Here is a 25,380-nt window from a genome sequence, read left to right on the forward strand (position 1 = left end):
GATACCCCAGAGACTTAGAAATAGCCTCCTCAATACTTTCGCCCTTGATTTTCCTGACAGAACTCATTGTAGCCTGTCCCCAAGAACTTTACCCCGCCTTACCCTAGCAGAACTCATGTTCACATCTCTAGGTTCCCCTGAGAATCTTAAAAGACACTGAAGAGGTATTCTCCACACTTCCTCCTCCATTTAACATGATCACTTCCCCCACTGCTCCCAAACAGTACGCAGGCAGCAGCTTCATGCCCTGTGTTTTGTCCTCCATGTCTAGGCAGTGACAAAGATCCGAGAGTTCATCCTTCAGAAGATTTATTCCTTCAGGAAACCAATGACCAACTATCAGATCCCCCAGACGGCCCTGCTGAAGTACAGGTCACCATGGGAAGGATGGTCTCTGAGCTTTGAGCTGCCAAGTGTGGTGTCTGATTTCTTGGGCAGGCAGGGAGACTGACTGGTGTCTGGACCCTCCAGGTTCTTCTATCAGTTCTTGCTGGGCAATGAAAGAGCAACAGCAAAGGAGATCCGGGATGAGTACGTGGAGACACTGAGCAAGATCTACCTCTCTTATTACCGCTCCTACCTGGGGCGGCTAATGAAGGTGCAGGTGAGGCCGAGGGAGAGGCATTCCTAGGCACCTGGGCTGGGAGGAAGGACTACCGCTCGGCCGAGGGGACAAGGTTAGAAAAAAATTTTGGGGTGCTGCGGAAAGAGATATTTACCTCTTTTTTTTTTTCTCTAGTATGAGGAAGTTGCTGAGAAGGATGATCTAATGGGAGTGGAAGATACAGCAAAGAAAGATATCCTACAGCTGAGGAACCCTCGTGCTAGGCCTAGAGAGCAAGGGAGCGTCTGGCTCCGGCTTCCAAGGCACTGCTTCTTACCTTTTTCTCTGGGACCAAAGCCTTTGAGAATGTGATGAAAGCTATGGCCATCCTTTCCAGAAAAAAGAGCATTTTGATACTTAGTTTTGTGTATGATGTTGGGGTGTAGAGGTTTTCTGAAGCTCATTGGCAGATGTCAGGGGAAGTGGGGCCCCAATTCTGGGGAGGAGGGGTGTCTAGGCTGTGTCCAGCTGCTGGAGACCCTGGAGGTACTGATTCTGATCTATCACAGCCGTGATCTAACTGTTTTCCCTGACTCTGACCCTTCACGATTCTTTTCGAAGCCGTCACTGCGAAGCAGAAATACCATCTTCACCCTGGGGACCCGTGGCTCTGTCATCGCCCCCACTGAGCTGGAGGCCCCCATCCTGGTACCCCACACTGCCCAGCGGGGAGAACAGAGGGTAAGAGGGAAAACAAGCTTCAGTCATGAGCTGTATGCTGAGATGGGTGGGCCAGGGGTTTGTGGGAAGGTCAGAATTTCCCACAGGACTTAAGGGCATGTGGGGGGAGAGACCTACTGAGGGGAGTGACGTGTGCTGAGGCGGTGTGGAGGTCATTGCAAGAGTAGCCACAGCGGGTGGGGGCAGGCTGTTCACTTGTACCCCTTTTCCCCTTTCAGAACCCACCCATTCGGTATGTTCTTTCTTTTCTTTTCTTTTCTTTTCTTTCTCTTCCCTTCTTTTCTTTCTTTTCCTTCCTTCCTTCCCTTCCTTTCTTTCCTTTCCTTCTCCTTCTTTCCTTCCTTCTTTCCTTTCCTTTCCTTTCCTTCCCTTCCTTCCTTTCCTTCCCTTCCTTTCTTCCTTTCCTTCCTTCTTTCTTTCTTTTCTTCCCTTCCCTTCCCTCTCTCTCCTTCCTCTCCTCTCCTTCCTTCCCTTCCTTCCTCTCCTCTCCTCTCCTCTCCTCTCCTTCCTTCCTCTCCCTCCCTCCCCTCCCTCCCTCCCTTCCCTTCCCTCCCCTCCCCTCCCCCTCCCCTCCCCTCCCCTCCCCTCCTTTTCTTTTCTTCCTGCCTCTCTCCCTTCTTCCTTCCCTTTCTTCCTTCTTTTCTTTCTTTCAAGATTTTATGTTTATTTATTTTTTAAAAATTCTCTCCCAAGGACACGTTTATTGATTTTAGAGAAAGAGAAACATCTATGTGAGAGAGAAACATCAATCAGTTGTCTCCCTTACATGCCCCAACTGGGGATCGAACCAGCAGCCTAATTATGTGCCCTCACTGGGGCTTGAATCCTCAACCTCTGGGTGTATGGAACGATGCTCCAACCAACTGAGCCACTCAGCTAGGGTGAGGATGCTGTTTCAAAATAACCTAGACTTGGGTTAGATGGGAAGGGTCTCCTGAGCTCTGTATACCCTGGTTTGTTGATTTCCCAGCTATATCTATGGGGAATCGATGTTGGGATTCATTCTTCTGTCTCTCTTCTTTACCGTTCCATCCTAGTATCCGTTTGAGGCCCTCTTTCGCAGCCAGCACTATGCCCTCCTAGACAATTCCTGCCGGGAATATCTTTTCATCTGTGAATTCTTTGTTGTGTCTGGCCCGGCTGCACATGACCTCTTCCATGCTGTCATGGGCCGTACGCTCAGCATGACACTGGTAAGATCCCTAGCCCCTGTGTCTTCAGTCCTCATTGACACCATGGGAGCATCATAGCTCTGGTGGTATTGAAACCAGGACCCTTTGTTCTAAAATGTCTAAGCCCTATATTTGTGGTGTGACTTCCTGCTAAACCCTCAAAGCTTGGGGTCCCCAAGACTCCCTCTTACTGGTGATCCACACCCAGGCAATAGCACTTGCAAACTGAGGGGCCCTGAACCTTGGTGCTCACCCCTGAATTCCATACTGGGCTTGTGATCGTAGAGGCTGGTGAGCAAGGTAGCAGGACCACCCGAGTTGTCAGTGGTCAGAGAAGGAGGCGGCATTTCCCTTTTAGATATCGCTCCCCTCCCTCCCACCCTTCCTCCCAGTGCGATATTCCCCAAAGGAGCAAATGCATTTGTCTTTAGCCACTGGAAAGGACAAAGTAACATTCTCTTTCAATCCTCTGCCTGCCCCTAAATTGCAGAAGCACCTGGAGTCCTATCTTGCTGACTGCTATGATGCCATCGCTGTTTTTCTCTGTATCCACATTGTCCTCCGGTTCCGCAACATTGCAGCAAAGAGGGATGTTCCTGCCCTGGACAGGTCACTGAGTTCTGGTCCTTGAAGTTCTGCTGGCTTTGAATTCTTAGGCTCCTACTGATTTGATACCATTGACACTATTCCCACTCACCTGCCAGGAGGCAGCATGCCTGGTCTGACTCATCTTTCACACCCAGTCCTACTAGCACCGGCCACCAACTGTTAACCTGAAGGATGCCCCAGAATTAGATTGGTTTCCCACACATACCCTCTAACATAAACACCACCCCTCCCCCACCATCCACCCACCACCATCCTTGACTTGACATTCCTGGCCAGCTGATTATTGATTCTAATTAAGCCCACAGGTACTGGGAACAGGTGCTTGCCTTGCTGTGGCCACGGTTTGAGCTGATACTGGAGATGAATGTCCAGAGTGTCCGAAGCACTGATCCTCAGCGCCTTGGAGGCCTGGATACTCGGCCCCACTATGTGAGGGAGGGCAAGGGTAACGAGGGTTCCTGAAGGGTAGGGCTCTGAGCTTCAGTTGGGGGTGCGGGGGGTTGTCTACATGGTTATGTTGGGCCCAGCAGCATGTTAGCCACATGGTATGAGTGGCAGTGCAGGCATGAGGGTACACTTGGCATGGTTGGGTGTCCTTCGTAGGGCTGGAGACGAGTCATGCAGGTAGGCCAGCCAGCTCCGGGAGCTGGGGAGTTGTGGTGGCTGAATCAAAGGCTGGGTGTGATTTTGCTTCCCACCTTCTTTCTCCCAGATTACACGCCGGTACGCAGAGTTCTCCTCTGCTCTCGTCAGCATCAATCAGACAATTCCCAATGAGCGAACAATGCAGCTGCTTGGGCAGCTCCAGGTGAGGGGCAGCTCCGGCCCCAACTGCAGCCGCTGGGGTGTAAGAAGGGCATGTGTCTCCACCTTCTCCTGTCACTGCCTTTGGCTTTTCCAGGTGGAAGTGGAGAATTTTGTCCTCCGAGTGGCAGCTGAGTTCTCCTCAAGGAAGGAGCAGCTTGTGTTTCTGATCAACAACTATGACATGATGTTGGGTGTGCTCATGGTAACAGATGGTCCTTCTTTCCTTTTTCCCTGCCCAGGGAATTTGGGTTCCCCTACTGTTCTGCTAGCTCTGAGGGCAGCTGTATGTTGGTCTTGTTCAGTCATGTGTTCTGGCATCTGGCACATTGTCTGACGGTAAATGGAAGGAAGGGGGTATCCTGCAGTGAGGGCTGCTTCTCCCCAAACTTGAGATTTCCCTTGTCTTCCCTTAGGAGCGGGCTGCAGATGACAGCAAAGAGGTTGAGAGTTTCCAGCAGCTGCTCAATGCTCGGACACAGGTAGTGTGTGGGGAGAAGGAAAGGGAGAGTCCCGTGTAGTGTTTCCTCTGTGTGTGTGTGTGTGTGTGTGTGTAGGGAGTGGCAGTTAATGGACTCCCTCTCCATAGAATTGGAATTATAACTCTTAGTTCACAACATGCTGTCATTATTGGTCTATTTTTTTTGTACTTTTGAATTTTGTATTTTTTATCTTTTACATTTATTTATTTTTAATTAGTAGAAAGTTTCATTTTATTTTTTTATATTTCATCCATTATGCTGTTACAGTTGTCCCAATACTTCCTCCTTTGCCCCCCTTCTACCTGGTACCCCACATTCCCTCCAGTAGTCCCCTTCTTAGTTCATGTCCATGCGTCATACATGTAAGTTCTTTGGCTTTTCTATTTCCCAGACTGTTCTCAACCTCCCCCTGTCCGTTCTATACCTACCCAGTTTTACTTCTTAATCCCTGCACTTTACTCCCATTCTCCCCCTTCCTGCTCTCAGCTGATAACCCTCCAAATGATCTCCATATCTATGAGTCTGTTTCTGTTCTGCTTATTTGGTTAGTTCTTTTTTTTTTTAGATTGAATTGTTGGTAGTTGTGACTTTATTGCCATTTTAGTGCTCATAGTTTTAATCTTTTTCTTAGACAATAATTTCCTTTTAACATTTCATATAATAATGAGTTGGTGGTGATGAACCCCTTTGGCTTTACTTTGTCTAGGAAGCACTTTATCTGCCTTTCCATTCTAAATGATATCTTCGCTGGATAGAATAATTTAGGTTGTAGGTCCTTCCTTTTCATCACTTAGAATACTTCTTGTCAATCTCTCCTAGCCTGCAAAGTTTCTTCTGAGAAATCAGCTAATAGTCTTATGGGAACTAGTTTGTAGGTAACTTGTTTGCTTTTCTCTTGCTGCTTTTAAGATTCTCTCTTTATCTTTAACATTTGGCATTTTAATTATGATGTGTCTTGGTGTGTCTCTCTTTGGATCCAACTTGTTTGGGACTTTCTTGCTTCCTAGACTTATATGTCTATTTCCTTCAACAAATTAGGGAAGGTTTCTTTCATTATTTTTTCAAATAAGTTTTCAGTTTCTTGTTGTTTCTCTTCTCCTTCTGGCATTCCTGTGATTTGAATGTTGCTACATTTGAAGTTGTCCTGGAGGCTCCTTAGCCTAGCCTCATTTTTTAAAATTCTTTTTTCTTCTTGTTGTTCTGATTGAATGTTTTTTTCTTTCTTTCTTTCTTTTTTTAAATCTGAAATATGGTTTTTTTTGTTGTTTTTTTCTTTCTTATGTTTCAAATCATTGATTTGATTCTCTCAGCTTCATCCACTCCACTGTTGATTCCCTATAAGCTTTTCTTTGTTTCACTTAGTGTAACCTTCATTTCTGCCTGGGTCTTTTTTATATTGTTGAAGTACCCAGTGAGTACTGAGTACCTGGAGCATTTTAATAACCAGTGTTTTGAACTCTGCATCTGATAGATTATTTATCTCCATTTCATTTAGTTCTTTTTCTGGAGTTCTGTTCATTCATTTGGGCCATATTTCTTTGTCTCCTCAATTTGGAAGCCTCCCTGTGTTTGTTTCTGTGTATTAAGTAGAGCTGCTTTGACTCCTTGTGAAAGGCACCTGCAAATTGTGTAGGGCAGAGCCTTCGGTAATTGCCAGGGCGGGGGTCAACCTGCTTTACTGACTGCTTTATGCTCTGTGTGGGAGGAGGTCTCAGAGAGGGGCTAATGCTGCTGCCTGGCTTCTGGAGCTTTGCCCAGAACTTGCCCTGTTTCCATTCACTTCACCCACTTACCATATGCAACTGGCACCCTTCCAACCGTTGCCCAGGCAGTGAATCCCAGAGTGGGTGGGTTTGCATAGGTTCTAAGTCTGTGAGGGCCCTTTAAATGAACTCTTCTGAAAATCTGGCAGTTTTTTTCCTCACCCCAATACCCACTGGTTTTTGTTTCTTCTTTTTTAAAAAATCTATTTCTGTCTGGAGATGGGGGAAGAGAGGGAGAGAAACATCAATGTGTGGTTGCCTCCCATGCGCCCCCCACTGGTGACCTGGCCTGCAACCCAGTCATGTGCCCTGACTGGGAATCGAATCAGCGACCCTTTGCTTCACAGGCCAGCGCTCAATCCACTGAGCCACACCAACCAGGACCCTCCCTGGTATTTACAGCCAAAAGTTACGGGGATTTATCTTCCTGGTGCTGGAACTGTGGGCTGTGCAGTCTGATCTGGGGCTGGGATCGCTTGCTCCTAAGGTAGCCCTCCCCATTTTTACGCACCACACATGAATGTAGACGGCCCATTCAGCCACCACTGCCTCTGGGCACCACACCACGTCTCTGCATCTCTTCCTGTCTTTGCAACTCTGCCCCTCCTACTCATGGATAAATGGGACTTCTTTAAATCCTTGGTTGTTGGGCTTCCGCACAGCTTGATTTTCTGACAATTCTGGTGGTTATATGTTTTGAGACATAGTTGTAATTCTCTGTGGTTGCGCAAGGAGGTGAAGCCTGTCTTCCTATGTCTCCATCTTGACTGGTAGTCCTCGTGCTCTTGCTTTTAAAAATACAGCTATAGTTAAGCCCTGGCCCAGGTAGCTCGGCTGATTAGTGCATTGTCCCGATATGCCAAGGCTGCAGGTTCAATCCCTGGTCAGGGGACACAAAAACTTAACCAAGGAATGCATAAATAAGTGGAACAACAAGTTGATGTTTCTCTTTCTCTCTCTCTCTCCCTCCTCCCTAAGATTAACCTGAAAAAAGAAAGAAGTCCTTTTTTTATTCCAAGGTCAGAAAAATACTAAATTTTCTTCTTTATATCATAGAATTTGCTTTTACTTTTAACTCCTAAATTTACCTAGAATTGACTTTTTTGTGTGTTATGAGGTAGGAATCTAGTTTTTTCTATATGGATAATGATTAGATTGAAACCATTTATAGAAAACTTTCCCTACTTGATCTGCAGTGCTCTCTTTGTCACATAGCAAAATTCCACAAAGATGTCTACTCTGCAGTATAGTTTTAATTATATTTTATAAGTATAAAGTGTAATAATTCTACTTTTTCATCAGTATCATCATAGGCATTTTAAAAATTATTTTATTTTTATTTTTTAAAGATTTAATTTTTTTATTTGTAGACAGAATGTGAGGGAGGAGGGGAGAGAGGGAGAGAAACATCAGTGTGTGGTTGCCTCTTGCACACCCCTTACTGGGGACCTGGCCTGCAACTCAGGCATGTGCCCTGACTGGGAATCGAACTGGCAACCCTTTGGTTCTCAGGCCAGTGCTCAATCAATTGAGCCACACCAGCCAGGTCTGGTTCTTTTTTTAAACCCTCACCTGAAGATATGTTTATTGATTTTTAGAGAGAGAGGAAGGGAGAGAGGAACAACTATGTGGGAGAGAAACATTAATCGGTTTGCCTCCTATACACAGACTAGGTATTACACCCACAACCTAGGTATGTGTGCTGACCAGGAATAGAACCTGCTACCTTTTGGTGTATGGGACAAAGCTCCAACCAACTGAGTCACCTGGCCAGGGCTAAATGTGTTTTTATTGGCTGAATAATCATAGTAGTTAAATACTTGCCTAAGGCTATAAGAAGTCAAATAACTACATCCCAAGAAAGGTAAGAAGAAAGGAATTACACTCATTACTCAATTCAGAAAACTAAATGTGGGGACACACTGTGGGTGGAGGTGGTGGGAAGAGGGCTCATTGCATGCCCTCAGACACTTACCCGAGATGATGAGACTTGGGCCTTGCTTTCACTGTGTATGGAGTTGTTCCCCCAGAAAAGATTACAAGTCGTGTGTGTGTTTTCTCTGACTGGGTCTAAAAAGCACAGCTGACCCAGGATCTCTAGGCATAGTTTCAAAGAGAATCAGTTCATTCTCTGATGTGGTCCATTTTCTAGAGTGTTATATATGCCTGGGGTGCCCTTGGCCAGGGCAGTGCTCTGTGATGGTTTGACTTGGCTGAAGGTCAGGGTGGGTGAGCTAACCTGGGGATGACCCTGCTTGGTAAGGGGTGGGCTGCAGTGGTCAAGGTTGGGCTACTCTGTCCTTATCTCTGGAGACAGAATAAGCGGTGGTAAGAGCATTGCTAAGTTCGTCATACCTGTTGGGGTCAGTTGTTGATCCTTTACCCCAAGGTTCAGTTGTTGATAGTTATGAGTTTATTGTCATTTCACTGTTTATAGTTTTTATCTTTTTTTTTTTAGTTAATTCCCTTTAACATTTCATATAATAAGGCTTTGGTGATGATGAACTCCTTTAACTTGACCTTATCTGGGAAGCACCTTATCTGCCCTTCCATTCTAAACTATAGCTTTGTTGGATAGAGTAATCTTGGGAGTAGGTCCTTGCCTTTCATGACTTCAAATACTTGTTTCCATCCCCTTCTTGCCTGAGAGATTTCTTTTGAGAAACCAGCTGATAGTCTTATGGGAACTCCTTTGTGGGTAACTCCTTTTGCTGCTTCTTTGATCCTTTCCTTAATTTTAATCTTGGTTAATGTAATTATGATGTGCCTTGGTGTGTGGGGTCCTTGGGTCCAACTTCTTTGGGACTCTCTGAGCTTCCTGGACTTCCTGGAAGTCTACTTCCTTTGCCAGATTGGGGAAGCTCTTCATTATTTTTTTCAAATAAGTTTTCCATTTCTTGCTCTTCCCATTCTCCTGGCACCTTTGTGATTTTGATGTTGGAATGTTTAAAGTGTCCGGGAGGTTCCTAAGCTTCTCATTTTTTAATTCTTATTTCTTCAATCTGTTCTGGTTGAATGTTTATTTCTTCCTTCTGGTCCTTCTGGTGCAAAGCATTGATTTTGAGTCTAGGTTTTCTTTCATTCACTGTTGGTTTGCTGTACATTTTCCTTTATTTCACTTTGCATAGCCTTCCCTTCTTCCTCTATTTTGTGACCATACTTAACCAGTTCTGCGAGCATCCTGATTATCAATGTTTTCAATTCTGCGTCTGGCCCTCGCTGGTGTAGCTCAGTGGATTGAGCACAAGCCTGTGAAGCAAAGGGTCGCTGGTTCAATTCCCAGTCAGGGCACATGCCTCGGTTGCAGGCCAGGTCTCCAGTAGGGGACACAGAAGAGGCAATCATACATTGATGTTTCTCTCCCACTTTCTCCTTCCTGTCCCCTCTTCCTAAAAATAAATAAATAAAATATTTTTAAAAAAATAAAATAAATAAATTCTGCCTCTGATAGGTTGGCTATCTCTTCATGCCTTAGTTCTGTTTTTGGAGCTGCGGTCTGTTCTTTCATCCCAGCCATATTTTTTTGTCTTGGCCCACCTGTTTACATTGAAAGGGCCAGAGCCTTAGGTATTCGCCAGGGCAGGGCAGGGCAACCCAGGTCATTGCGTTGTGACACTCTATGTAGAGGAGGGGTCAGAGAGGGAATAATGGCACTTGCTCTGCTCTCTGCTGGATTTCAGTCACTTCCCCCAATTCCCACAAGCAAATTGGGCCCTTCTGGTGCTGATTCCTGGGTGGACGGACTTGTGCACATTTTAGGGCCTTGTGGGTCTCTCTATCAAACTCTCTTGTGAGTCTGGGAGTTTCTCCCATTGCTGCCTCAAGTGCCACAGGTGTTTTCAATTGGTGGTTTGCGGCTGTATTTCCCCACTCTGGAACCTCAGGTTTTGCGGTCTGTCTTGCTCCCCAGTTGTTTCTCCCTGTTTATCCACATGTGGATGTGGGACCTCCCGGTCCACCAGCCGCCACTTTGCAGCTTGTCCTCTCCGCTCTGGCTGCCTGTCTCTGCCCCTCCTACCAGTCTAAATGAATGTTTCTGCTTTACCTCCTTGGTTGTCGGATTTCCATACAGTTCATTTTCTGGAAGTTCTGGTTACTTATTTATTTATTGTTAAATTTTTGTTGTCCTCAGTTTGGTTGTTTGAGTAGGCAAAGTGTATCAACATCTTGATACACTTTGATGTATCAAGTGTACACTCCATCTTGGCCAGAAGTCCTGCATCCAGAAGTCCTACTTTCAGCCTTTTTCAAAAAAACCATTTTTTATTGGCCCTGGCCAGTGTGGCTCCAGTCGGTTGGGGTGCCATCTTGTAACCTAAAGGTTATGGGTTTTATTTTTACTCAGGGCACATACCTAAGTTGTGGGTTTGATCCCTGGTCAGAATGCATACGATTCGCAGTCAGGCACATATTGGAGTTACCCAAGTGATGCTTCTCTCTTGCATCAACATATTTCCCTCTCCCTTCCTCTCTCACTAAAACCAATGAAAAAATGTCCTTGAGCCTTGGCTGGTACAGCTTAGTGGATTGAAAAAATGTCCTTGGGTGAGGAGAAAAAATTTTAAAATATTTGATTTTTAGAGAAAGTATAAAGGAGATTGAGAGAGAAACATCGTTTGTTGTTCCATCCATCCGTGTACACATAGGTTGATTCTTGCATATGCCTAGACTTGGGATTGAACCCACAACCTTAGCTCATTGGGATGATGTTCCAACCGAGATATTCAGTCAAGGCGCCTTTCAGCCTTTTTATGTTTTCACATATTAAGTCTTTTATCAATAGCATATAGCTGGAATTTTTAAATCATCCAGTTGGATCTTTTAAGTTAGTATTTTAATCCATTTATGTTTATTATAATTAACGTACATGTGGACTTGTTTTTACCATCTTTAGTTTTCTATTTGTGCTGTGTAGTTTTGCTTCTTGTCTTTATTTTTACTAAAGTAAAATAATTTTACATTTTTCTAATTGTTTACATTTTATACTCCTTTTTATTAGAATTTATCCTTTTAATTTTTACCTTGCATATTTTTCTTTAAAGATTTTATTTATTTATCTGTAGAGGGGAAGGGAAGGAGAGAGGGAGAGAAACATCAATGTATGGTTGCCTTCATGCATCCCCTGCTGGGAACTGGCCTGCAGGGAACCGGCCTGCAACTCGGTCTGTGCCCTGACTGGGAATCAAACCGTGATTGTCTGGTTCGCAGGCCCGCGCTTAATCCACTGTGCTACACCAGCCAGGGCTCCATATTTTTTATTAATGTTTATTGTATTTTTCCCATTACCATTTAGTCCCCTCATGTCTCCCTCCTGCCCAGCAATCACCACATTATTGTCCATGTGCATGAGTCATTATTCCTTTTTGCTCAGTCCCTCTCCTCCTCCAATAGCTGTCATCTGCTCTCCATTTATGAGTCTGTCTCTATTTTGCAGTTTGTTTATTAGATTCCACATATGAGCGAAATCATGTGGCACTTGTCTCTCTCTGACTGACTTATTCACTTAGCATAATGTTCTCCGGGTCCATCCATACTGTCACAAATGGTAAAATTTTTTTCTTTTTTATGGCCAAGTAGAACTCCATTGTTTAAATGTTCCATAGTTGTTTTATTCACTCATCTATAGATGGACACTTGGGCTGCTTCCATATCTTGACGATAATGCTGCAATGAACAGAGGGGTGCTTATGTTCTTTCAAATTAGTGTTTTGGGTTCCTTCAGATCTGTTCCCAGAAGTGGGATTGCTGGGTCACAAGGCAGATCCATTTTTAATTTTTTGAGCTATCTCCATACTGCTTTCCACAGAGGCTGCACCAATCTGCATTCTCACTAACAATAAAGTGCAAAAAGGTTCCCCTGTCTCTACATCCTCACCAGCACTTGTTTGTTGATTTGTTGATGATAGCTGTTTTGACAGGTATAAGATGGTATCTCATTGTGGTTTTAATTGCATTTCTCTGGTGATTAGTGACATTGAGCATCTTCTCATATGTCTGTTAGTCATCTATATGTCCTCTTTGGAGAAGTGTCTATTCAGGTCCTTTACCCATTTATTAATTGTTTTTTTTGGGGGGGGTGTTGAGTTTTTTAAGTACTTTATAAGTTTTGGATATTAACCCCTTGTCGGATGCATCTGCAAATATGTTCTCTGATTGTGTAGGTGGCCTTTTTATTTTGTCGATGATTTCCTTTGATGTGCAAAAACTGTTTAGTTTGATGTAGTCCCATTTGTTTATTTTTTCTTTTGTTTCCCTTGCCTGGGGAAATATATATGATAGAAAATTGCTATGAGCAATGTCCAAGATTTTGCTGTATTTGTTTTCTTTTAGAATTTTATAGTTTCAGGTCTAACATTTAAGACTTTGATCCATTTTGAATTTATTCCTGTGTGTTATGTAAGAAGATGGTCTAATTTCATTTTTCTGTCCAGTTTTCCCAACACCATTTATTGAATATACTATCTTTAGTCCATTGTATGTGCTTGCTTCATCTGTCAAGTATTAATTGACTAAAAAGGTGTGGGTTTAGTTTCTGGGCTCTCTATTCTGTTCCATTGATCTATGTGTCTATTTTTATGCTAGTACCAGGCTGTTTTGATTACTATGGTCTTGTAGTATAGTTTGACATTAGGTAGTGTGATTCCTTCAACTTTGTTCTTTTTTCTCAGGATTGCTGTTGCTATGCAGGGCCTTTTGTGGTTCCATATAAATTTTTGAAATATTTGTTCTAGTTCTGCGAAATATATCATTGGGATCTTAATAGGAATTACATTGAATTTATAGATTGCTTTGGGTAGTATGGACATTTTAATGATGTTAATTCTTCCAATCCATGAACACAGTATGTGCTTCCACTTATTTGTATCTTCTTCAATTTCTTTCTTCAGCGTCTTATAATTTTCTACGTACAGGTATCTTATTATTTTTGAAGCAATTGTGAATGGACTTGTTTTCTTAATTTCCTTTTCTGTTCATTTTTGCCATACAAAAATGCAACTGATTTCTCAATATTAATTTTGTACCCTGCTACTTTGCTGAATTTATCAGTTTTAATAGTTTCTTGCTGGAGTCTTTGGGGTTCTCTATGTATAGTATCATGTCATCTGTAAATAATGACAGTTTTACTTCTTCATTTCCAGTTTGAATGCCTTTTATTTCTTCTTGTCTGATTGCTGTGTCTAGGACTTCCAGTATTATGTCGAATAAGAGAGGTGAAAGCAGACATTCCTGTCTTGTTGCCAATCTTAAAAGGAATGCTTGTGGTTTTTGCCCATTGAGTATGATGCTGGAAGTGGGTTTCTCATATATATGGCCTTTAGTGTGTTTAGGTATGTACCCTCTAATCCCACTTTGCTGAGAGTTTTGATCATAGATTGGTGCTGGATTTTGTCAAAAGCTTTCTTTGTATCTATCCATATGATCATGTGGTTTTTACCTTTCATTATGTCTGTGTGGTGAATCACATTTATTGATTTGCAAATATTGTACCAACTTTACATTCCCAGAATAAATCCCACTTGATCATGTTGTATGATCTTCTTGATGCATAGCTGTATTCCATTTGCTAAGGTTTTGTTGAGGATTTTAGCATCTTTGTTCATCAGGGATATTGGTCTATCATTTTTTTTCCTATGAAGTGTTTTTATCTGGTTTTGGAATTAGGATAATGTTGACATCATAAAGTGAGCCTTCCCTCCTCTTGGATTTTATGAAATAGTTTTAGTTGGAGAGGTGTTAAGTCTTCTCAGAATGATTGGTGAAATTCACCTTTGAAGCCATCTGGTCCAGGGCTTTTGTTTGTTGGCAGTTTTTTTGCTTACTGCTTCAATTTCATTAGGTGTAATCTGTCTATTCAGATTGTCTGTTTCTTCCTCATTTATTTTTGGAAGATTGTGTGTTTCTGGGAACTTACCCATTTTGTCCAGGTTGTCCAGTTTGTTGGCATATAGTTGTTCATAATATTTTCTTACAGTCCTTTGTATTTCTTTGGTGTCAGTTGTCATTTCTCCTGTCATTCCCAACTATGACTATATTTCTGTCAATCTCTTCCCTTATGTCTATCAAGATTTGCTTCACATATTTAGGTGCTCTTATGTTGGGTGTGTAAATGTTTACTAGCATTATATCTTCCTGTTTGATTATTCCCTTTAGTGTCCTTCTGTGTTTCTCAAAGCTATAGCCTTGGTTTTAAAGTCTGTTTTGTTGTATGTAAGTACTGCTACCCCAGCTTATTTTTTATTTCTATTTGCATAAAGTATATATTTTCCATCCCTTTACTTTTAGTCTGTGTTTCTTTCAATCTGAGATGTGTCTCTTGGAGGTAGTATGTATATATATAGGTCTTGTTTTCTTATCCATTCAGCTACCCTATGGCTTTTGGTTGGAGCATTTAAGCCATTTACTTTTAAGGTGATTATTGATAGATACATGTGTAATGCCATTTTTATTATTAGACTGTTTTCCTTTGTTTTTTCTTCTTCAAGCAGGCCCTTTAACATTTGTTACAGTACTGGTTTGGTTTTAACAAACTCCTTTAGCTTTTTCTTGTCTGGAAGCTCCTTATTTCTCCTTCGATTTTAAATGATAGCCTAGCCTGGCTAGGTAAAGTAGCCTGGGTTGTCGGTCCTAGCTTTTCATCACTTTTAATATTTCACGCCATTCCCTTCTGGCCTGAAATGTTTCTGTTGAGTAATCAGACCCCAGTCTAATTGTTGCTCCCTTATAGGTGACTACCTGCTTTTCTCTTTGTGGCTGTTAGGATTCTCTTGTCTTTAAGTCTTGTATTTTTAATTATGATGTGTCTCAGTGTAGGCCCCTTTGGGTGCAACTTGTTTGGGGCTCTCTGAGCTTCCTGGGCTTGTGTGTCTTTTTGCTTCATCCAATTAGGGAAATTTGGGGTCATCATTTCTTCAAATAGGTTCTTAATCCCTTGCTCACTCACTTCTCCTGGTGTTCCCATGATGTAGATGTTGTTACTGTTCATGTTGTCCAAGATATTTCTTAAGCTCTCCTCTTTTTAAAATTTTTTAATTTTATTTTTAAAAAATATTTTATTTATTTATCTTTAGAGGGGAGGAGAGGTAGAGAGGGAGAGAAATATCAATGTATGGTTGCCTCTCATGCGTCCCCTGCTGGGAACTGGCCTGCAACCTGACTGGGAATCAAACCGTGATCCTTTGGTTGGTAGGCCCGCTCTCAATCCACTGAGCTACACCAGCCAGGGCTCTCCTCATTTTTTAAAATTCTTTTTTTCTTTTTGCTGTTCTGCCTGGGTATTATTTTCTACCTTGTCTTCCAAATCTTTGACTTGATCCTTTGCTTCATCTAACCTACTGTTTATTCTTTTCAGTGTATTATTTATTTTAGGTATTGCATTCATTGTATCTGACTGGGCCTTTTTTATGGTGTCTATGCCTTTTTTCATGCTGTTGAATATCCTCATAATTACTCTAAACTGTATCTAATATATTGCTTGCCTACATTTCATCTAGTTCTTCTGGAGAATTCTCCTGTTCTTTCATTTGGGGTCTGGGGTTTGTTTTTGTTTTTGTTTTGTCTTCCCATTTTGGCTGTTGCTTTGTACTTTCTACCTTGGCTGTTAAACTGATCAGTTGTTAATCTAATCAATCTTTGATAATCAGCCTGGCTTTAGCTGTACACGGTGGGGCTGAGTAATTCCTGTGGGTGGGGCTATTGCTTCTCCTCTGGTTGATGCTACTTGGAGAAGAGGTTCTGAGAAAGATGGTTTCTGCTTTATGCAGAATGATTTAGCACAGGTATCTTGGTAGCTGTTCCTTCAGTTCTCTCCCCAGAGCCACCAGCCCCAGACTCTCCTCAAGCGTCACTAGTCCACTCTGCCCTCCCTCTGACAGAGCCCAAGGTAAGTGGCTGCAAATGAAATTTTGTGCGTTCGCCTTTTGAAAGGCTCTCTGCACCTCCAACTCTGTCCTGTTGGCAGACAGAAACCCTGCTGCTTTTCACAGCTGGGTGTTATCTGGGTTCCTTTCTGACTCTGGTGCTGTAGGCTTGGGAGAACAGCTTGGGGTTTAGACCCTCTTTCTCAGGGGGAACTCCCTGACTGCTGAAATATCCCTCCAGAACTTCAACTGCCCGCTGTGGGAGCCCAGCCAGCCCTCTCATGCCTCTGCACTGCCTCTGCAGTGAAGTGGTTCCTTCCGTCTGTCCTTGGTTGTAAGGCTTCTCTCCAGCTAGTGTTCAGTTGGGTTTTCAGGATGATTTCTCTACAATATTGTTGTAATTCTAGATTGATCCTGGGAGGAACTTAGTGTAGCTTCCACTTACTCCTCTGCCAGTTTGGGAATATTTAGCTTAACACGTAAACTTAACATTTAACCCCTCTCTCAAGCAATACGTGAGCTCTAAAACATTTTAAATGTTTTAATGCTCTAATCACTCTTCCTTCTTCTGTCTTCCATGCTAATTATTGACCAGCATTTTATTTCTGTCCTACTTTTCATTGTTGCCATTTTATAGTGATATAATTTATTTGGATTTCCATGAGTTTTTCCCAGTTAATTTCCTCACCATTCCTTTTCAAAACTCAGGTGATCTTTTGGGGATCCTTTTTCTTCTTTCTTTTTAAGAAATTCCTTTGTGAAAGTTTATTGGTAAATCTCATTTTTATTTTCCTACAGATGTCTTTATTTCTTTTTTGTTAGGAAAAGGTAGTTATGCTGGCTGACTGTCAAATTCTAAGGTAACAGTTGTTTTTTCTCAAAATTTAGAGGATAATTTTTCACATTTAACTTAAAATTTTACTCTGGAGGAGTCTGCTGTTTTTAATTATTGTTCCTTTGAAGGCAGTTTGTTCTGTGACTATGAAGTTTACAACAATGTCTAGATATGGGTTTATTTTTTTTGTTATCTTGTATATCTTGGGTCTTTGAATTTATCTTTTTCATTAATTTGGGAAAATTCACAGCCAGTATCTTTTTTTTTTAAGATTTTATTTATTTATTTTTAGAGAGGCAGGGAGGGAAAGAGAAGGAGAGAAAGAGAAACTTCAAAGTGTGGTTGCCCCTCATGTGCCCCCCACTTGGGACCTGACCCACAATCCAGGCATGTGCCCTGACTGGGAATGGAACCAGCAACCCTTTGGTTGCAGGCCAGCACTCAGTCCACTGAGCCACAGCAGCCAGGCTCAGTCCGTTTTTAAACATTGCTTTCACTCTATTCTTCTTCTCTCCTTCTGGGATATGATTAGTTGTAGCTTAAACTTTCCCATTCTGTTCTCTCTTTTTAGTAAAATAAGCATGTAATTAGATGACAAGGAAAACCGTTGTTCTCACCCACTCAGTTAGGTGACCCAGGGAATGTCAACTATGCCTTCAGAAGTGTAATTTTTGCCAAAGAACCTATACACATGACCCATGGATGTGAACAACCGTGTGGGGATTGCCTGAGGGAGGGGGGATACTGGGTGGAGGGGGACAAAGAGGGAAAAATTAACACAAGTGTAATGGCATGATCAATAAAATATTATTAAAGAATCTGAAAAAGTGTAATTATTTAGACCCCCTGAGTTCACAAAATGCACTTATAAACTAATGGACACTGTGGGGAGCCAGCTGTCACCTGTCTCCTAGTCTTTTTTGGTGGGCTTCTGCTTGATATTGTGTGGGACAGATTTGACTCCACTTTGACTAGCAAGTCAAAACCCAGTGTGCACTGTTTCCCTCTGGTCACCCCTCTACTATGAGAATATTCTCTTTTGCTGGATAGAGAGCATAAATAAAATTTATATCAAGTCTAGACCAGTGCTGTCCTATAAAAATCTAATGCATGCCACAATATGAGCTACATAAGTAATTTTTAAATATATTTTATTGATTATGCCATTACAGTTGTTCTATTCCCCCCTTTCATTCCCCTCCACCCTGCACACCCTCTCCCCCACCACGGCCCCCCTTTAGTTTATGATCACGTGTCTCAAGTTCTTTAGATTCTATATTTCCCATACTATTCTTGCCCTCCCCCCTATCTATTTTCTACCTACCATCTGAGCTACTTATTTTCTGTACCTTCTCCCCCCTTCTCCTTCTCCCACTCCCCTGTTGCTAACCCTCCACGTGATCTTCATTTCTATGGTTCTGCTCCTGACCTAGCTGTCCTCTTAGTTTGCTTTTGTTTTAGGTGTGGTTGTTAATAACTGAGTTTGCTATCCTTTCACTGTTCATATTTTTTATCTTCTTTTTCTTGGATAAGTCCCTTTAACATTTCATATAATAAGGGCTTGGTGATGATGAACTCCTTGCATTTGATCTTATCTGAGAAGCACTTTATCTGTCCTTCCATTCTAAATGAAAGCTTTGCTGGATAGAGCAATCTTGGATGTAGGTCTTTGGATTTTATGACTTGGAATACTTCTTTCCAGCCCCTTCCTGCCTGTAAGGTGTCTTTTGAGAAATCAGCTGACAGTCTGATGGGAACTCCTTTGTAGGTGACAGTCCCCTTATCTCTTGCTGCTTCTAGGATTCTCTCCTTCATTTTAATCTTGGGTAATGTAATGATGGTGTGCCTTGGTGTGTTCCTTCTTGGGTCCAACTTCTTTGGGACTCCCTGAGCTTCCTGGATTTCCTGGAAGTCTATGTCCTTTGCCAGAATGGGGAAGTTCTCTTTTATTATTTGTTCAAATAAATTTTCTGCTTGTGGCTGTTCCTCTTCCCCTTCTGGTACCCCTATAATTCGGATGTTGGAGCGTTTTAAAGATGTCCTGGAGGTTCCTTAGCCTGTCCTCATTTTTTTGAATTCTTGTTTCTTCATTCTTTTCTGTTTGGTCATTTTTTTCTTCCTTCTGGTCCACTCCCTTGATTTGAGTCCCAGTTTCCTTTCCATCACTATTGCATTTCCCATCATTTCAATTAGTTTAGCCTTCGTATGTTCCTCTAATTTGTGGCTAAAATCAACCAGTTCTGTGAGCATCCTGATCACCAGTGTTCTGAACTGTGTCTCTGATAGGTTGGCAATTTCTTGTTCGCTTAGATTTATCTGCTCTGGTGCTCTGAGTTATTCTTGAGCCATGTTTTGATCTGTTCGTGCCTGTTTACGTAGGAGGAGCAGAGCCTTAAGTGTTCACCAGGGCGGGGCCCCTCTGGTTGCTGGTTTGTGACACTGTATGTGGGGGCGGGGTCAGAGAGGGAGCAATGGCTGTTCCCTCTGCTCCTTCCCGCTGCTGGGGCCTGCTCCGTCTGTCTCACTGCTCGCTCCTTGGCTGGTTTATCTGTGCGCAAATGTGTGACCGTGGTCAGCCTGCCGCCTTGAGCCTTCACTGGATCTGCCGGTCACTACTCCCACATCTGGAATCTGCCCTTGGCTGCCTGCACGCCTGGGTTGGGCGATCTTTTTTGCCCAACAGGCTTCAATGCTGGCTCCGCCCCTCTTACCGGTCTGGCTGAGTGTTTCGTTGTTGTCGGACTCCTATATTGTTCAATTTTCTGTGGTTTGGCTGCATTTTTTGTTGCTAAAACTTTGTTGTTTTTAGACTTGGATGTGCGAGAAGGCACAGTGTTTCCACCTACACCTCCATCTTGGCGGAAGTCCTTCTACTTAAGTAATTTAAAACTTTTTAGCAGCTACATTTTAAAGATTAAAAAGAAATAGGTGAATGAATTTAATAATATACATTATTTAAACCACTATATGCAAAATATTAGCATTTCAAAATATAATCAACAAAAATTAGTAATTATTTATTTAAAAATTTTTCCGCCCTGGCTGGTGTGGCTCATTGAATTGAGCGCTGCCCTGCAAACCAAAGGGTTGCTGGTTTGATTCCCAGTCAGGGCACATACCTGGGTTGTGGGACAGGTCCCCAGTACCAGGTGCATGAGAGGCAACAACAGATTAATGTCTCTCTCCCTCTCCCTCTCTCTAAAAACAAATAAATAATGTTTAAAAAATAAAATAAAAAATTTTCTCATAAAGCTCTGGCTGATGTGGCTCAGTGGATTAAATGCCAGACTGTGAACCATAGGGTTGCTGGTTCGATTCCCAGTCAGGGCATATGCCTGGGTTGCAGGTAAGGTCCCCATTGGGGGCTCTTGAGAGGCAGCCACACATTGATGTTTCTCTCCCTCTTTCCCTCCCTTCTCCTCTATCTATAAATGGATAAATATAAAATTAAAAAATTTTTCTCATAGGAAGTTTCTAAAGTCTGGTGTGTATTTCATACTCCCAGCACATACCAGTTATGACTAGCCATGTTGCAAGATCACTCATGTGACTTACAGTGCTGTGTTAGGGCAGGTCATCTCTATTAGCTGAACTTCTTTTTGCATTCTACTCTCTGTGTCCCCCACCCTTACATTAATAAGAATGTAACAGGCCTGTGTGTAATCCACTGAGCTACACCAGCCAGGGATGTATGTCTGTTTTCTTAACCAGATTTTCCATCATTGTTTTTTCATATAGGTTTTCAAGCCATTTCTCTCTTTTCTTTCTGGAACCTCAATTTTATGAATGTTGGTGTGCTTGAAGTTGTTTTAGAGGCTACTTATACTATCCTCATTGTTTTGAATTCTTTCTTTATGCTGTTCTCATTGGGTGTATTGTGCTTCCTTGTCTCCCAGATCTCTGATTTGATCCTCTGCTTCATCTACTCCACTGTTGATTCTCTATAATGTATTCTTTGTTTTAGTTAATGTGTTCTTTATTTATGACTGGTTCTTTTTATGTTTTCTATGTCCATTTTTATGTTTCGTATCTTTTTGTTGAAGTTCTACTGAGTTCATCTACTTTTCCCCTAAGTTCATTGAGCATCCTTATAACTAGTGTTTTGAACTATGCATCTGGTAGATTGCTTGTCTCCATTTTATTTAGTTCATTTTTCTGAGCTTTGTTCTGTTCTTTCATTTAGGACACATTTCTTTGTCTCCTCATTTTGGCTACTTCCCTCTGTTTGTTTCTATGCATTACCAAGAGCTGCTGCATCTCCTGGACTTGGTAGAGTGGCCTTATGTAGTAGGTATTCTGTAGAATCCAGCTGCACAGCCTTCCTGATCATCAGATTGGGTATTTCCCACACCTGGGTATACCAGGCGTGCCTTCCGTGTTGGCCATGTACACCCTTCTATTGTAGTTGAGCCTTGATTGCTGTTGGCAGTCAATGGGTGGGATTTACACTTAGTCCGATCAACTGTGAGGACAGGCTATGAGCACTGTGGAGGATCCACTGTACAGGAGCTGACCCCACAGAGCAAGACTAACTTCAGCCAGGCTCTTGGTGCCCACTAGGTCCGGTGCCCTTGAATGTGCTACTTGAAGAGGTAGTTGGGTGGTGGTGCTTTGATGTGGTCTGAAGCTGTCTACTGCATACAGTGGCCCTGGGGACTCCTGGGAGGTGCAGGCCAAGGTCCACTGCCTCCTGTGCCCTGCCCATGGCCATGCAGCATGAGGTACAAAGTGATATGCAGATAGCTGCTACTTGTGCTGGGCTTGGAGATGCCCAGGAGAGGCAAAGCTGTGAACCACTGTGGGCCGCCACTAGTGCCAGGCCTGGGGCCACTTCGTGAGAGAGGTATGGGGTACACTGAGGCCAGATGCTGCTTGTTTGAGAGATTTGGGGAAAGTCTAAGGCTTGATCCAAAACAGGTCATTTGTTTGGAAAAGCCACTGGAAGTACCTGTGTGGGCCCACAAGTTGGGTGGGGTGTGGAGGGGAGTTCTTAGGGAATCACCAGGGCAAGGAGAACAGTGTTAGCCAGGTTGATGGAGACTCAGACATGGTTCTTTGGGGGAGGGCTCAGGACAGGAACAAGTCTCTCTGTCAGCACTTCTGTCTGGGAGAAAGCTGCCCCTCCATCTTTTACCCTGGTTTCAGACTAGTCAGTTCTTTTCATGTCCCTGGTGCTCCATTGCTGGAAATCACAGAGAGTAAGTCCTTGTGCAGGCCCTTCAAGAGGAACTGGTTAGGGATCTAGAAGTTCCCCATGTCACTCAACCACAATCCCCGCTGGTTTTTATAGCCAGAAGTTATGGAGACTTGTCTTCCTGGCTCTGGAACCCTGGCCTGGGGGACCTGGTGTGGGGCTGGGACCTTTTGCTCCCCAGGCGGGGACCTCTGCAGCTGATGTACCTCCTGATGTATATCTGTCACTCCTGGGTGTGAGACTAGCCCATTCTATGTTTCCATCCCTCACACCATTCTCCTTGTGGCTTCTTTATATCCTTAGTTGTAGTGCTTCTGTTCAGCTAGATTCAGGTGATTCTGAATGATGTTTGTTCTGTAGTTTAGTTATAATTTTGACGTGGTTGTGGGAGGATTTGAGTGACTGCATTTACCTATGCCACCATCTTGACTCAAACCCCTAAAACAAATTATTTAAAAAAATAATTTCTAAAAAATTCTATGTTGCCCTGGCTGGTGTAGCTCAGTGGATTGAGCGCGGGCCTGCAAACCAGACAATCGCAGTTCAATTCCCAGTCAGGGCACATACCATGGTTGCAGGCCAGTTCCCAGCAGGGGATGCACAAAAGGCAACCATACATTGATGTTTCTCTCCCTCTCTCCTTCCCTTCCCCTCTAAAGATAAATAAATACAATCTTTAAAAAATATATGTTAAAAAAAATTCTATGTTGTTTGAACTCTCTTCATTCCTTATCTTGGTAACTGGTCATCTTTGTGTCTGTATCTTTTTTTTCTTTTTTGTTTCCTCTTGATAGGTCACCTTTTCAAAAATATTTTTTTAATTGATTTTAGAGAGAGGAAGTGGGGGACAGAGGAACAGAGAAACATCATTTTAGTGTTCCACTTATATATGTATTCACTGGTTACCTCTTATTGATTGATTGATTGATTGATTGAGAGTGGAAGGAAGGGAGAAAAAGAGGTAAACACTGATGTGCAGTTGCCTCTTGCATGCCCCCTACTGGGGACATGGCCTGTAAGCCAGGCATGTGCCCTGACTGGGAATTGAACCAGCGACCCTTTGGTTCACAGGCTGGCACTCAGTCCATTGAGCCACATCATCCAGGGCTGGTTGTTTCTTTTATATGACCTCACCAGGTATCTAGTCCACAACCATGATGTGTTGCTCTAACCACCTGAACTAGCTGGCCAGAGCCTGTGTCTGTATCTTTAACTTCTTTAAACATTTCATAAAGAATGTACAACTACCTGGCTAGGTAGTTCAGTTGGTTAGACCATCTTTCCAGTACAGGGGATTTAATTTTTGAGGATTGGGAGCCTTGAAGATTTCCCCTACCTCTTGTGCAACCAGCAGTTTTTTAAGGTATATGACCTTTGCAGGGTTTAGCTGTTATGCTGTGGGAATGACTTGATCCGTCATGATACCAGAATTGGAAAAATCTCCAGACGCCAGGACACTCAACTGTGTGTGTGTTTCTCCAGGAATTCATTGAAGAGTTGCTGTCTCCCCCTTTTGGGGGTCTGGTGGCATTTGTGAAGGAGGCAGAGGCTTTGATTGAGCGTGGACAGGCTGAGCGACTTCGAGGGGAGGAAGGTATGAGAATGGTGTCATAGTAATAGGGTCTGTGGTAAGATGATTGGAAAAGAAAAATGAGATAATGTAGATTACATGGGGAGTAGGTGGAGCAGGAAGAAGAGATTGGGAGAACTCCAGAAAAGAGGGGTTGGATGGTAGGGATGGCTATACCTTGGGGAGGACTTTGTGGGGTCAAAGATCATTTAGCTTTGTCCCTGTCTGACACTATTTCTTTTCTCCTATCATCAGCCCGGGTTACTCAGCTGATCCGTGGCTTTGGTGGTTCCTGGAAATCATCAGTGGAGTCTCTGAGTCAGGATGTAATGCGGAGTTTCACCAACTTCAGAAATGGAACTAGTATCATCCAGGTGACCTGCAACTCCCAGCCCCGACTCCCACCCTGCCCCCATCACTCATTTATCCCCCTTTTCCCTGGGCTCAGCATCATCCAAGTGACCCTTGGTCTTCACCTACCAGCTATGCCCAAAGTTCTGGATAATCCCTAACCTGATTCTTAATCATCATCCTTAGGACCACCCCACAGTCTTACCCCTCCTTGACTTTCTCCGACCAGGGAGCATTGACCCAGCTGATTCAGCTTTATCATCGTTTCCACCGGGTGCTGTCTCAGCCGCAGCTCCGAGCTCTCCCTGCCCGGGCTGAGCTGATCAACATTCATCACCTTATGGTGGAGCTCAAGAAGCATAAGCCCAACTTCTGATGTGCCGGACGCTGGGATTCAGCAGCCCTCTTCATGGACTCCTGTACCCCATCCCATCCCCTTCTTCACCTGGCGTGCCCCTCCAATTCTCCCCTTGCCTCCCAGGTCTATGACATGCCTCACCCTGCCTGCATTCCAGGACCCTGCCTCATCAGGGCAGGCTGGGTCCCTTTAGCTTTCTGAATCCCCCAGTGTCTTCAGGGTTCCCAGGACCACCTTTCCCTGGGCTTCCAGAGTGCCATTTATCATTCTCCAATTTTGTCTTTTGTCACCCCCTCTACCCCTTCCCTCTAAAAAACCTCAAAAAACCAAGGCTCTCTCAATCTCTGCTTCATTCAACTCTTGTCAGCATGTCTTTAGGTGTGAAGCCTCAACTCGAAATTAATTGCTGGTAAGGGGAGACTGCCTCCAAATCATTGATTTATCTTTTTTTCCCCATGCAAAGTGGTTTCTTCTCTGTAGTTTTGACCTAAGATCTCAGCAACTTCAACACTAACCAGTTCCCCTCCTGGCTTGAGAGATACTCCAAGGTCAGTCTGCGGAGAACAATAAATATTAATATGACACAACACTCCTCTCCCATTTTCTTTCTCCTTCCTCCTGGGACCTGCAAGTAGCCCCATTTCTGCTGCAGCATCACCTCCATCTCCGAATACATCCTGGGCTTATATCCCTTCTGGCTGGTGTTGGAAAAGGAACACCTCTAGCTGCTTTAGGCCAAAGTGTCTGCATTGGTTTTAAGGTGGAGATTATTTCATGAGTAACCTACCTGATGGAAGAAGGTGGCCCCTGGTTAAAATGACAGATGCAAGTGCTGACACATGGCTGTGCAGCGTCAGGCCCTGTTCCAAGGGCTGCCTTGGGCCCCACACTGGCTTCCTTGGATCCCATCCCTCGGATCTGACTGGGATCGCTGTTCCTTCAACGTCAGCTCTCTACCTGCGCTGGTTGTGGCTCTCACAGCCCCTTGCAGGGGCTTGTAGCACCCACACCGGTTGGGGCAGGGGTAAGCCAGCTTTGCATGGTGTGCCTTTCACCCAATTCTGTATTTGACTTAAGTCCTCCTGCTGCCTCTGCTTATA

At 43.4% G+C, this 25,380-nt stretch overlaps 1 protein-coding gene across 2 annotated transcripts in view; it reads left to right on the forward strand.

The window, feature by feature from the left end:
- The window catches only part of VPS52 (VPS52 subunit of GARP complex), a 28,455-nt gene extending 3,588 nt beyond the window's left edge, over positions 1-24,867 (forward strand). For both annotated transcript variants that reach the window (XM_037134378.2, XM_037134379.2), the window contains 13 exons: positions 272-372; positions 472-604; positions 740-797; positions 1,152-1,285; positions 2,323-2,478; positions 2,948-3,066; positions 3,372-3,495; positions 3,779-3,874; positions 3,968-4,075; positions 4,287-4,352; positions 23,484-23,595; positions 23,827-23,945; positions 24,152-24,867. In XM_037134378.2, the coding sequence (XP_036990273.2) occupies positions 272-372; positions 472-604; positions 740-797; positions 1,152-1,285; positions 2,323-2,478; positions 2,948-3,066; positions 3,372-3,495; positions 3,779-3,874; positions 3,968-4,075; positions 4,287-4,352; positions 23,484-23,595; positions 23,827-23,945; positions 24,152-24,298 (1,473 nt within the window). In that variant the 3' untranslated portion in view covers positions 24,299-24,867. The remainder of the gene's footprint in view (positions 1-271; positions 373-471; positions 605-739; positions 798-1,151; positions 1,286-2,322; positions 2,479-2,947; positions 3,067-3,371; positions 3,496-3,778; positions 3,875-3,967; positions 4,076-4,286; positions 4,353-23,483; positions 23,596-23,826; positions 23,946-24,151) is intronic.
- Positions 24,868-25,380: the final 513 nt, after the last annotated feature.

Source organism: Artibeus jamaicensis, unplaced genomic scaffold, assembly GCF_021234435.1.
Source record: "Artibeus jamaicensis isolate MK-2021 breed Jamaican fruit bat unplaced genomic scaffold, CSHL_Jam_final contig_601, whole genome shotgun sequence".
In the NCBI taxonomy this organism is placed as follows: Eukaryota; Metazoa; Chordata; class Mammalia; order Chiroptera; family Phyllostomidae; genus Artibeus; species Artibeus jamaicensis.